General features: G+C 39.6%; 1 protein-coding gene across 1 annotated transcript in view; it reads left to right on the top strand.

Moving 5' to 3' along the window:
* LOC124555240 (activator of 90 kDa heat shock protein ATPase homolog 1) overlaps positions 1–14,671 on the top strand; it is an 87,589-nt gene that overhangs the window by 58,633 nt on the left and 14,285 nt on the right. The window contains exons 4-7 of the mRNA XM_047129100.1: positions 2,085–2,284; positions 11,913–12,033; positions 12,126–12,220; positions 12,334–12,456. Coding sequence (XP_046985056.1) covers positions 2,085–2,284; positions 11,913–12,033; positions 12,126–12,220; positions 12,334–12,456 — 539 coding nt within the window. The remainder of the gene's footprint in view (positions 1–2,084; positions 2,285–11,912; positions 12,034–12,125; positions 12,221–12,333; positions 12,457–14,671) is intronic.

Below are 14,671 nucleotides of genomic sequence, written 5' to 3'. Positions count from 1 at the left end.
TTTTAAGTGTAGTGCAGCATTCAGTAAAAGTTAATTCACTTAACATAATAATGTGTAACTTGCTTTGTGAAGTCCCTTTGTAGAATTACTCTAATTCAGAAGGAGCAAGAGTCCATATCCCTGTCCACTTATCCACATTTAGATTTGATGTAGTTTCCTTCAATCTGTTAAGATTGTCAGGATGGTTTCTTTGAAAAGGACATTTTTTTCCTACACCTAACTCCAGTTCTATCTGGGCTTGTTCTGTCTCCAGTGATGTCATTGTCAAAAGGACGTTAAACCCAAATCTTCCTTCAGAAGAGATGAAAGGTGGTGGATGATCCACACTGTTTAATTAACAGTAGGATGAGCTGCAACATGTGATGCATCAGTTGGACAGTAAATGTTTTCCTGTATTTGACATACAACGGCTGGGTTATGGGTGAGCATGATACTTTCTGCACCTTTTAGTTGTTGCTTACAGAGAACACTGTGAAATATAACAGCGAGAACATGGCATTTCCTCCTCCCCATACCAGCATTCTAAATGTTAAGACATGATAACATCAGCTTTTCAGCTGTTGCCATTCTCTTTGTCTTCATTGACACTAGTATTTTTCTCTCTTGGCTTCTACATTCTCATCATGAATTTCCTTGCTTCCCTGTTCCTTCCCCTCATCAGTTATTGTACTGGAAACTGTCTGTTATCAACAGCTGTTTGTTAGTAGTATGCTGAAATTTTAAACTTTACTGAATGTCCTTTATTACTTCTGTACTCAGTGTTCCTTTCGATCCAGGAACAGATTCATTTTACTGTTTCATTTTCCTGTTGTCTTTCATTTTTCTCCTAATGAAGGGATTTTTGAAAAAGTTGTTTGTCAGCCCCACAGCAGTTGTTTCCATGTTGCAGAGAAGCTGTACTCCTTTTATGCCCCAAATAGTGTAAGTATTCATTTCATTTTGTTCTGGTATCATAAATAGTGGCATATACTGATAAAATATTGGCATGTCTTAGTATGAAAACATAGGACACAACATATGCAATGTTGCAACTGTGCTTCCGACACCAAAGGGGGGGAAAAGACTCTTTATGCTGATTAGGGCTCGTACAGAGGCATACAGGGAGTCATTTTTTCCTCATTCTGTTTGGAAGTGGAGCAGGGAGAGATGATGCTAGTTGTGGTACGAGGTACACTCCACCACGCACCGTATGGTGGGTTGTGGAGTATGGATGTAGATGTAGATGAGTAAGAAGTTGCCACAAATAATAAACAGCAGTACCTCACAATCTCTCTGCTCTCATTACTGTAAGAAATTATGCAAATTATCATTTTTATGTCGTGAAAGAAAGTGCTTCTGCTGCCATTCAGTGATATTATTGAATAATTAAAGTGTAGTATTCAATTTCTGTTATGTGGTATCCACCAAAATACTGTACTTACAGTATTATATGGGTAGGAAACTTAAGGCTCGTATTAGTTAGGGAAGGCTTGACGTTTCAGTTGAACAGTGTAAGAAAGAAAATGTAAAACTGTACCTGAAATGGTCTTCAACTGAAAATCTAACTGTGGTAAGATTTTTATTGCTCTAAAGCTTTATTTATTAGATTTTGTTCAGATCTAGTGTTGAAACCAAGTAAGGTTTCAGTTCCATTTATTAAGAGTGTGACTGACTTCCCCATTTGAACACACATCTAAATCTTTGCTGTTATACCTAAACCAGTTTAGGCAACTACTGGGCTGTTTCCTTATTATGCTTTGTTTGTGCTCTCTCCCTTATAAGCAAAAGATCCCTGCCTGCCCCCCCCTCCCCCCCCCTCTCTCTCTTCTCTCTTCTCTCTCTCTCTCTCTCTCTCTCTCTCCTCTCTCTCTCTCTCTCTCTCTCTCTCTCTCTCTCTCCCCCCCTCCTCCTCCTCTTCCTCATCCCCCTCACCCCCCCCCCCCACCCTCTTTCAGCTATCTTAAAATAATTAAAATTTGTGATACCTCTGCTGTAACACAAGGTATCAAAAGTTATGTGCTACTTATTTTTATCTTAATGTCGAACATTTGTATGCATAGCCAAATGAGCAGCAAGACTTCAGTAAAGTTTTATTTATTTCACAGCTAAATGTTGTATAACAGAGGTGGAGAAATGTGAGGGAGAAGCAGTAGCAAACAACAGAAAAGGGAAATTAATATTTTTTTATGAATGGGAATTGAAGCTAAAATGGAAAGGTTGTCTTCTTGATTCAAAGAACACAGAAATAGAAGGCACGGCAGAAATTCCTAATTTGAGCGAAGAGTATGATGCATCAGAAGTTGATGTAAGTTTTATATTTATAATAATGTTGAGTTTTTTGACATTTTATTGATGATGAAGTGTGAGAACTATTTAAAAGCATTTTTGATGTATGTTAAAAATGGTTTTTGTGGTCATTAGTAGTTGACATAAATATTTTGCTTGAAGATCTGTGATGAGAGGTGTGATTCATAGCAGGGTCTACAGGTAGTAGCACTGCTTAGTTTTCACATTTGTAGTTTCTCAGGTATTGATAATTTTACATGCAGGAAGCTTAAATTTACAAATTGGTATGCTGATAGGTAGTGCAAAAGTTTGTTTGATGTACATTTTAAAACCAAGTAAAAGTATTTTCTGTTTTAGGATTAAAATAAATACATTTAAACCAAGCAGAGTATTTGCTATGGAAGTTGTATGTGACAAGTTAAAACTGTGTGCCACTGTGGGATGCAAATCTAGATCCCCAAATTTCTTGAACTGTGCACTACAAATTACACCATCTGAGCATGCTCCCCCTGTTGATTCAAAGCCTCAACACGGACTAGTCATTCTACTTGAGGGGAACACAATAACAGACATTTAAACAGTTTCTATTGTAATATTTCAGTCTCAGGTCAAACAAATGTGGTATCATTACCAGTTCCATCTTGGTAGCAAGTAATCATCACACATTTTTTAAAAGAAAAAAAAAATACAGCGTTAGGAAACTAGATTGCAAAATAAAACTAATTTCTGTTCAAAACTACATGTACTTGAATGTTACACAGTAACTCATTTGTAAAATGTAGTTTTTTCACTATATTCTTTTTTAAAGCAAACCTGCAATCAAGTCAGGACTGGTAAAGAATGATTTGTGTGACCTGAGGCTGAACTATAAAAAACTACCTAAACGTAGTGAAGACAAATTCACTGTGAAAGCACATCGTTCAGTTCAGTTCAATACCCTGTCTTATGTTACTGTGACTGTGTGGAAGGAAAGGAAAGGAAGGAAAAAGAATGTTTTCTCAGAAAATCATTTTTTATTGTAAAAAAAACGTGGTTTGACAATTTTTTGTTTATTTATTTTCTACATAAACATAAAGGTTACATGGTTTACAGACTCAGCATGTGACATATACTTACCAATGAGAGAAGAAATTTTTTTTTTTAAATTCACACTGTGCATTTGCAAAGAGAGCCCTTGTGTTTCATTAATAGTCGTGGTGAACACAAGACACATTGAAAATTGGACTCGTTTGAACTCGAATGCCATGTTGGTTAGAATGAGTGGTATTCGTGGAAGTAGTATGTCTTCACACTTACGAGATGCACTCAGAATTGTTGCCTCAGTTGGGTTGTTCATCAAATTTTAACTGCTAATTGGGTGCCATTGCGTAGCTTCGGCTAATTGAAGTTTCAGAGTAATGTAATTGGCACTCCAATTTTCAAATTCAGATGTGCGATGGTGATCTGGAAACAGAGAGAGAATTAAGAAATTGCTGTGAAAAATTCACTATTTCACTTTAGCTCACTAGAGAGCCAATGGAGTTGTGCGTCACTATTTCACCTGCAATTCTATTTAGAAGTCCACATTGTTTAGCCACTAGAATATTTCTTCACTCAGCCATGTGTGATTTTTGATAATTCGTTTTGGCACTTTGGAATTCATTATGTTGCAGAAAGTAGATGGGAAGGTGATGTTTCCTATTTCTGGAGTTACAGGTTCTGTGCCGCTACTGACCTTGAGTAATTATCTTCAAAATGTTTGAAGATAAACTCTCATATTTGTTATTAAATGCATTTTTTTTCACTGCACTCCAGAAAGTTGAATATTTCAAGGAGGCATGCAATTTATCAACTGGTATTGAGTGAAGTATAATTGAACATGACAATGACTGGAAACGTCTGCCTGAAATCACTGGATAGTAATGCCAATGCTCCACCAAATGGAACCTGATTATTTCCCAAGTCGTTCAGTGTATCAACTGATGGTTCCAGCGACCTCTTGTGAGCCATTGTACATTCATCCCATACAATGATTGGCATGCCTGAAGAACCTTTCTCGTTCCTGATGTTTTCGAAATGTTATGTTTTCGAAATGTTATATGTTGGGTTTTCTGTGAATTGCATGTTTAGTGACAGTTTAATATTTGAATGTGCTTCTCTCCTCCTTCCATCAGCGTGGTAGCAGTGCCTGAAGAGCCAAGAGCTAATACAGTATGGCCATTGGAACATGTTTTAGCCAAAAAGTAAGTTTTTCTAGTACTTTGGGTGTCCAAAAAGTGCAGTCCACGAAATTGGTTGGCCGCAGCTTATATGATGGTGTCAAATGTTATCTTTTGTTCTGGAAGGAGTTTCAGTGTGTTTTATTGGATGAACAGTTGAATTTGAGGGCAGGATTTTAGAAACAGAAGAGGAGGTAGATGAAGACGAGGTGGGAGATAAGATACAGAGAGAATAATTTGACAGCATTTGAGGTACTAAGCCAAAACAAGGCCCCAGGAGTATACAGCTTTTTGTGAGAACTATCGTTAGCCTCGGGACAGCTAGCCATGACGAAACTCATCCATCTGGCACAGACTATCAGTTTAATAAATCATGTGCAACAACAACACAAATTGTTTTCTGAAGAATGGAAAAACTGCTAGAAGCCAACTTTGAGAAAGATCAGTTTGGATTTCAGAGGAATGTAGGAACACACAATGCAATGCTGACAATATGACTCACATTAAAAGACAGGTTAAGGAAAGGCAAACCTACATTTATAGCATTTGCAGGCTTAGAGAATGTTTTTGACAATGTTGACCGGAATACTCTTTCAAATTGTAAAGGTGGCAGTGGTAAAATACAGGGAGCAGAAGGCTAATTACAATTTGTACAGAAACCAGATGGCAGTTAGGAGTCGAGGGGCATGAAGGGGAAGCAATGGTTGAGAAGGGAATGAGATAGGGTTTTAGCCTATCCATGATGTTCTTCACTTAGTATATTGAGCTAGCAATAAAGGAAACCAAAGAAAAATTTGGAGTAGGAATTAAAGTTTAGGGAAAATAAATAAAAACTTTGATTTGCCAGTGACATTGTAATTCGGTCAGAGACAGCAAAGGACTTGGAAGAGCAGAGTGGACAGTATCTTGAAAGGAGTATGTAAGATGGGCATAAACAAAAGCAAAACAAAGGTAATGGAATTTAGTAAAAATGTGGAGCTAGTTGTATAAAACTTAAGATCTAACTGCCATTTGATTGTATGGAAGGCATTATTACATGACCTAGGTTTATGCGGAACACAGGTCAGATGATTTTTGACGTTTTTACCACTTGAAAATGGCCCAAGGCTGAAATCTAGATCATGTAATAAAGTGTATCATAGTCAAATGACGGTTATATCTTCCCATAGTTGATGCTGAGGGAATTAGATTAGGAAAATGACGCACTTAAAGTAGAAGAGTTTTGCTGTTTGGGGAACAAAATAACTGATGATGGCCAAAGTAGAGAGGGTATTGGGATACATGGGGCATCACACTTAGCAGTACTTTTCAAAACACTGTGCATAAAAATTTGATGTTCTGGTGCTGATATCTTGGATCCATTGGTGATAAAAAAGCAGGGTCATGTATTTTGGATAGCCCTTGGGATAGGGATCATTTGTATACCCAACAGAAAGATTGTTTTAATCACTGCTTGACGGTACAGGGTCAGAGTAGCGATATTACAGACTTCCTCCTTCCTACGCAAATAGAGCAAATCGGTTGGTTCTTTCTGGTGATAATCCCCAAAGAGGGCAGTCACCAGTGGACCAAAACCTAATCGAGGATTCCAAGATATGGCTATGCACAGCAAATGGCTGAAATTTTCAAAATGTATATCTAAGATCCTGATCTTGAAAAACCTTGAAAATATTTGTGATATCTTTATCCCTTTGCCAAATATAGAGGTTCCAAGTTACCCTATTCATGCATGTAAAAAATTAAATAACTTGGTTGATGAGGGGTCTACCCATGATTTAAATAAACTGACGGATATACCCTTTGCAGAAATCCATGGGCAGTTCCTGAGAAAAAAACCAGAAAAAGCATTTTTCACTTTTTTCTGTCAGTAGTGGGCCATACCCAAGTCGCAGGTTCCAAGATGGCTGTGCACAGCAAATGGCTGTAATATTTATGATGTATTTCTAACATTCTGGTCTTCAACAGCCATGAAAATTCTCTAGATATCTCTATCCATTTCAGAGATACAGAGGTTCAAAGTTACGCTACTTATGCACATAAAATATGCATATAAAATGCAGTGCGAGGCAAAGGGGTAGTTTATAAAGTGATGTAGTATAGTGAAATATGATGTAAAATGTCTCTGTTATCATCAGAACAGTTCTGGGAACTCCACATTGTAGTGCTGAAACACATGCGAAATTTTTTTGCATATAAAATCCAAGCTGAGGTGTAAAATTAGTTCTGTGTTATTTGAGTTTCATATAAGTAAAATATAAAAATTTTACTTGCCCGTAAAGTTCTTTACAGGTTAGTGAAATTCCCTGCTGTGGCAGGGAAAAGAAGGGAAGCAACAGAAAAAATGCTCCTGTTGGAGCACAAAAAAGGCAAATATTCTCCTCTTTGCACACGCGTGGTAACACTTGGTTTCTGATGCTCTCTAGGAACTGTTGAAACAAACGTATTTCTAACAGGTAGCGGGAAAATATTGCGAATAGTGGTTTGAAAAGCGTTACTTTTAAAGTAAATTTCCTTTTACGCAAGATGAATTATGTTATGTGTGAGAATGTACGATGAATTTCTTAAATCGCAGAGTGTTGTGACTATCATATAAAACTTAACACTTTGAGGACCTGTCACTTAGAAGAATTTAGAGCCCAGAAGACCAGACATGTCATTTAAAATTTTACTGGCACATTTGGGTGATGTATCTTAAAGTGTGACATATGCAAGAAAGACAAATATTATAAGTGAATGCGTAGCTTTTCTTCTATCTACACTATGTATATTAATTTAAACCATTAACTTTACCTATTTGTGTTTTCACACTACTTAACACTTTGCCGTCTGCATGTCTCGTACAAATTTATTCGCTTGGCGCTGGCAGCGCTAATTCGGATTACTTGGCTTGTCGCCAGTCGCTTGTCACCTTTCCGTTGATGACAAGCTTCAAACATATTGAATTTTGCGCGCTTCAATTTTTCCGGAAATCCTCTATTTTGCCGCATCGTTCCACAAACTCGAATTTTCTTTTCAAGTAACCTCTTTGCAAGTTCTACACTGTTATAATAATTTTCCATGTAGCGGCGATGCCATTCAAATCGCACAGCATCCGAATGAGTATGTCATATTTCGTAATTTTCGACGGATTGTAAACTTTAAAATTTAACTGTCCACACCATGGTATCATTACTTCATCAATTGAGATGTTTTGACTTAGATTAAATGTTTCTTTAAACTTTTTGGAAAAATAATCAATTACGAATTTCACTTTGAAAAGCCGGTCTATTGTTGTTGTCGGAAAAATGTAAAAATGATGATGTTTGTCTGAATCGGTTGTGTGGACATAATTTTGTGAAATATCAGTGTATCTATCAACGGATTTGTTGACCAGTAATCATCGGTCCTTGCTTTTTTTTACAATCCCTATAAGGATAGCAAGCCCAAACCATTTTCTAAGTTTGGGTCGCTTAACGTCGACAAATTTGGCATTTTTTAAATCCAGTTTCCTTATAATACAATTTTGACTGTAATTGCCATGGCACGCACAGCCGCAGAAACACAACAGTCGGCTACTGCGGCAGAGTTAAGTCACGCCTACAACTTAGTGCTGGCGCGTTCCGCCAGCCGGCGCTAGAGGCGTTCCTGCCAAACATTCAATCAGCCACGAACTACACACACGCACGAGCCTTTTTCTGCCGCAGATGGTCACACTATATCACCATCCACCAGTCAGGGACCGCCAACAGCCGCCAATCGTCACTCCGGAATCTGTGGAGGAAGACTGGAGCCGCCGTGTTAAATAGCCGGTGTTGCATGGAATTCAAATTTACACCTTTGTAATATGAAAATATGCAGAAAAATGCTGCCACACATCAGATTTTTCCAAAACGTTTTTCTAAACTGCTATACACCAATGTATAAGACCTTAACCATTCAAAGGACTGATAAGTTTCCCAGTTCTGAGGGAAAGTATATTGTCACTTAACACAAAAAAAGTGTATTTTTGACTGGGAAATCTGGGAAAAATCCGGGAATTTTTTCCTTGTCAGCATATAAACCCTGCACAGAGTATATGACAACGAGGGCGGGAGGGGGGGGGGGGGAGGGAGAGAAAGAGAGAGAGAGAGAGAGAGAGAGAGAGAGAGAGAGAGAGAGAGAGAGAGAGAGAGAGAGAAGCAGCAGTGAGTAAGATATTAACAGTAAGAGATAATGAGAGAGAGAGAGAGGCAGTGACAGTGAGAGGAGACAGTAGTAGTAGGACAGAATGAAAGCAACTGTGGCTGAGAGACAAGAGGCAGTGACAGTTGGAGAGCCACAAAGAGATTATGAGAATGAGTTGGGCCAAATGAGTGAGATCAACTGAGCAATTAAGAGTGGATGAGTGTGAGAGACTTCCAGTGATGGACTAGTGTGTGAGTGAGAGGTGACACATGTTAAAAATTTTGTGAATGTTTGCATGCCAATATTTTTGTGAAAATTTTTAAAGGTGTTGAAGGTAGAATGAGTCAGTTGGTACCCACTTTTCAATCTATCTTTTAATAGTAAGGGCATATTTGCCTTTCTTGTGCTCTGATGGGAGCATTTTTCCACTGGTAGAATGTAGACTGGCAATGGCAAGAAAAGCGTTTCTGAAGAAGAGAAATTTGTGGACATCAAATATAGATTTAAGTGTTAAGAAGTCTTTTTCTGAAAGTATTAGTCGGGAGTGGAGCTATGTATGGAAGTGAAATATGGACAATAAGCAGTTGAGGCAAGAAGAGAATAGAATCTTTTGGAATGTGGTGCTGCAGGAAATGCTGAAGATTGAATGGGTAGATTATGTAACTGATGGGGTGGTACTGAATTGAACTGGAGAGGGGAAAAAAAAAATCGTATCACAATCTAGCTAGAAGGAGGGATTGGTTGACAAGACACATTCTGAGACATCAAGGGATCACCAATTTAGTATTGGAGTGTCTTGGGGGGGGGGGGGGGGGGGGAGGAGGAGGTTGGGGTGTAAAATTTGTAATTTATAGAGGAAGCCGAAGAGATGAATACAGTAATCAGATTCGGAAGGGTGTAAGTTGCAGTAGTTATTTGGATATGAACAGGCACAGAACATAGTAGCGTGGAGAGGTGCATCAAACCAGTCTTTGGACAGAAACAACAACAACAACAATGGCTGTAAATCATTTCAGCCGTATGATTGGGTTCTTGAGCAGTTATGTCAAATTTTGCTTTGATGGACTGATTAGTTTTAGTTGTTGTTGTTGTTGTTGTTGTTGTTGTTGTTGTGCCAACAACTTGCCACACATTGCAAGACAAAGCCCTCAATGAAGATGGTGCTTCTGTGAAATCCAAGCCATGATTTCGGTTTTTTTTTTTTTTTACGCTTTCTGTGCGAAAACACAGACAACACTCAACTGGAAAGAAATGAAATGGATTTAATGTGCATATTCGAATGCAACATTGTGTCAAAAATTAAATCAGTCAACACACTACTTTGTTTTATTAACACAAACGTACACAAAGTGAATTGTTATGGTATGAAGATCTGAAAGCTAAGACTTTCACATACAAGTACAGAAATTATTCACATTAGAATAATTGTTAGCAACAACCCTGAGTTGTGGGTAGGCCAAAACCCTGCACTGTAGCCTTGCTCATGGCCCTAGTCACAGCACTGTGGAAAAGTCACTACAGAGTTCTGAATTAAATGGGAGGAGCCTGGGAAAGTTTTCAGTTGGTCTGGGAAATGTGCTCAAATGATGAAACTGGTGGTGCACTGCTCTGAAAGGCAGGTGTCAGAGTTTGAATCCCAGTTCACTCCACAGTTTTAACTTTCACATCCATTTATTTTAATATTCAATAATGAATTTTCACTTTGGAACAGAATATGCCCTAATTTGGCACTTTCCTGGCATATTGTAACTGTGTACAGACCTGGGACTCAAATGTGGCCTTTGCCTTTCGGAAAGTGGCAGAAGTCGAACTGATGAAAGTAAGGCTATGGGGGCAGGTCTTGAGTCCTCCTTGGGTAGGTCAGTTAGTAGTGCACTTGCCTGTGAAAGGAAAAGGATCCTGGTTTGAGTTCTGGTCTGGCACATAGTTTCAATGTGCCAGGAAAATAGTTTAATACTGTTTGAGAGATTTTCGCTGATGAAAATCAGCGTGAGTTATCTGGATCATGTGAACTTCCAACACATTCACAATCGTGCTTTTCCCCATCTCCATCTACATTTGGACACAACCTTAGTGTCATTTGCTATCATTCTGTAGTCTTATCTTGTGTACTGAAGTCGGATGCTTTTCACATGGATAAATAAATAATTTTGTAGTCTTATTATGTGTGTCATTTTATTTACTCTCTAGGCTGCTTAAGATAGTTGAAGGAAACCACCTCTTGTGTGAAAATATAATTTCTTACTTGGATCACAGCTTGGTCATTAAGTCCCCTTTTTAGTTTAAACCAATCACTACACAAGACTTCCAAAGCCCTTGCCTTTGAAAAGATTTTTTCATAATCGGTCTGCACTCTGGAGGCACTGTCATCAGCTGCAATTTTTGTTATGCCTTTGTGAAATTGAAACTATCCCTCACAGGCAGCAAGAACATGGTGTCCAGTATGAGCTTAAATAGTTTCTTAATCTGTTTCATCCACATCCACCAAACTGTGTAATTTTCTTTCCAACCACTTAAGCCATTAATTTGTGGGAAGATAGATATCTTCTCAATTTGCCTGTCAGTTGGATGCTAGAATCATTTCCATTGAACAGTACTGGTAAACAATAATTTTCCTCCTACCCCACTGTTTTCAGTCAGACACCGCTGTTATACTTGGTTTTGTCAGTTATAGCACCTATCTATATACAACCCCCCCCCCCCTCCCCCCTTCCCTACCGTTCAGTCCAACTTCACTATTGATTGCAGAGATTGGCAACTGAATGAGTGCTGAGTCTCAAACTGTCTCACCTGCTGTATGCCATTTATGTGGTATCGCTTTGAACAGACATGCTGTACAGCTAAAGAAACAATGTGTCACTTCGCTAGAACTTGACAATTTTATCCGTCTCATTATATATATGGTACTGCTAAAGTCTTAACTGACTCAAACGTCCCACGACCCACCTGGATTTGCATGTAAGCAGTTCTGCGTTTGTGCAGGCATGTGATGCTCCACATGCCATTTCTCGCTACTCTAAAGAGAGCTCCTTTAATGACTAAATGTTATTTCAGGCAGAAATAGGTTCTTGTTTTAAATTAAAATGTACTTGTCATTTTTCAGCTGGTTCTCAGAATTTTGTGCTTCTTTCCACATGACAATTATTATTTTAAACAACTATTTTGTAACTGAAAGTACACTAGTGTTGTACACATTTAATTAAAAGTCCTGGCATTAGTCTGTGGCACTTTAAATGTTGGCCAGCAATTAATGTGAATTATCATCCCAGACTTGGTTAACATTGTAGTTCACTGTTAAACTTACAGGTAGACTTCAGTGTAAAAACTCACAGTGTGGAGGCTGACAGGCTGAAAGAAATTATCGCCAAAGATGCAAGGGATGTTATTCGAAGTCAGTTGGCAAAATATATAAAAGCATTAAGGGAAGGTAAGACTGTGTTATCAGTATTGTATCACGAGTTTTGTATCAAATATTTATAAAATAAATGTTCAAACTTATAGTCCTTTAAATTTCTACAGAATTTGCTAAGGGCATGATACTGCCAAAGAAAGAGGATGAGCAAGCAACAAAACAAGACAGCCTTGCTAGCTTAACTGCTGGTTTCAAAAGCAAGGTACTGTGGTTTTTTGTTTTCTCTAGATTTATTTGTGTAATTGCAGTAAATATAAAAAATTGAAATACAGTTTCAGTACTGTAATGTGGTCGAATCTATCTAATAATTTTCAGGTTCAAATGGACAGTCCAAGCAAAGAAGGGTCATCAAAGAAACTGAGCACAACTACTTTGACAATGTCTGTGAAGCTCCAGTGCAGGAAGGAAGAAGTTTACAATGCTCTCACAAGTATTGAGGTAAAAATCTACCATTGGTTAGCTTTGAAGTAATATATATATATATATATATATATATATATATATATATATATATATATATATATATATATATATATATATAAAAAAATAAACAAAGATGATGTGACTTACCAAACGAAAGTGCTGGCAGGTCGATACACACACAAACATACACACAACGGTTGCTTCGTCAGGAAAGAGGGAAGGAGAGGGAAAGAAGAAAGGATGTGGGTTTTAAGGGAGAGGGTAAGGAGTCATTCCAATCCCGGGAGCGGAAAGACTTACCTTAGGGGGAAAAAAGGACGGGTATACACTCGCACACAAACACACATCCATCCACACATATACAGACACAAGCAGACATATTCAAAGACAAAGAGTTTGGGCAGAGATGTCAGTCGAGACGGAAGTGCAGAGGCAAAGATGTTGTTGAATGACAGGTGAGGTATGAGTGGCGGCAACTTGAAATTAGCGGAGATTGAGGCCTGGTGGGTAACGGGAAGAGAGGATATATTGAAGAGCAAGTTCCCATCTCCGGAGTTCGCATAGGTTGGTGTTAGTGGGAAGTATCCAGATAACCTGGATGGTGTAACACTGTGCCAAGATGTGCTGGCCGTGCACCAAGGCATGTTTAGCCACAGGGTGATCCTCATTACCAACAAACACTGTCTGCCTGTGTCCATTCATGTGAATGGACAGTTTGTTGCTGGTCATTCCCACATAGAATGCATCACAGTGTAGGCAGGTCAGTTGGTAAATCACGTGGGTGCTTTCACACGTGGCTCTGCCTTTGATCGTGTACACCTTCCGGGTTACAGGACTGGAGCAGGTGGTGGTGGGAGGGTGCATGGGACAGGTTTTACACTGGGGGCGGTTACAAGGGTAGGAGCCAGAGGGTAGGGAAGGTGGTTATTCATGGGTCGCTTAGAGGAAGCCTTCTTGGTTACCCAGGCCTGCCAACCCAAAGTTTGGTACGGATTTATTGATGACATCTTCATGATCTGGACTCACAGTGAAGAAGAACTCCAGAATTTCCTCTCCAACCTCAACTCCATCAGATTCACCTGGTCCTACTCCAAATCCCACGCCACTTTCCTTGACGTTGACCTCCATCTGTCCAATGGCCAGCTTCACACATCCGTCCACATCAAACCCACCAACAAGCAACAGTACCTCCATTATGACAGCTGCCACCCATTCCACATCAAACGGTCCCTTCCCTACAGCCTAGGTCTTCGTGGCAAACGAATCTGCTCCAGTCCGGAATCTCTGAACCATTACACCAACAACCTGACAACAGCTTTCGCATCCCGCAACTACCCTCCTGACCTGGTACAGAAGCAAATAACCAGAGCCACTTCCTCATCCCCTCAAACCCAGAACCTCCCACAGAAGAACCACAAAAGTGCCCCACTTGTGACAGGATACTTTCCGGGACTGGACCAGACTCTGAATGTCGCTCTCCAGCAGGGATACGACTTCCTCAAATCCTGCCCTGAAATGAGATCCATCCTTCATGAAATCCTCCCCACTCCACCAAGAGTGTCTTTCCGCCGTCCACCTAACCTTTGTAACCTCTTAGTTCATCCCTATGAAATCCCCAAACCACCTTCCCTACCCTCTGGCTCCTACCCTTGTAACCGCCCCCAGTGTAAAACCTGTCCCATGCACCCTCCCACCACCACCTACTCCAGTCCTGTAACCCGGAAGGTGTACACGATCAAAGGCAGACCCACGTGTGCAAGCAACCACGTGATTTAACAACTGACCTGCCTACACTGTGATGCATTCTATGTGGGAATGACCAGCAACAAACTGTCCATTCGCATGAATGGACACAGGCAGACAGTGTTTGTTGGTAATGAGGATCACCCTGTGGCTAAACATGCCTTGGTGCACGGCCAGCACATCTTGGCACAGTGTTACACCGTCCGGGTTATCTGGATACTTCCCACTAACACCAACCCATCCGAACTCTGGAGATGGGAACTTGCTCTTCAATATATCCTCTCTTCCCGTTACCCACCAGGCCTCAATCTCCGCTAATTTCAAGTTGCCGCCACTCATACCTCACCTGTCATTCAACATCATCTTTGCCTCTGCACTTCCGTCTCAACTGACATCTCTGCCCAAACTCTTTGTCTTTGAATATGTCTGCTTGTGTCTGTATATGTGTGGATGGATATGTGTTTGTGTGCGAGTGTATACCCGTCCT

The sequence above is a fragment of the Schistocerca americana genome, chromosome X (genome assembly GCF_021461395.2).
Source record: "Schistocerca americana isolate TAMUIC-IGC-003095 chromosome X, iqSchAmer2.1, whole genome shotgun sequence".
Taxonomy (NCBI): Eukaryota; Metazoa; Arthropoda; class Insecta; order Orthoptera; family Acrididae; genus Schistocerca; species Schistocerca americana.
This window is presented reverse-complemented; position numbering and strand designations above follow the sequence as displayed.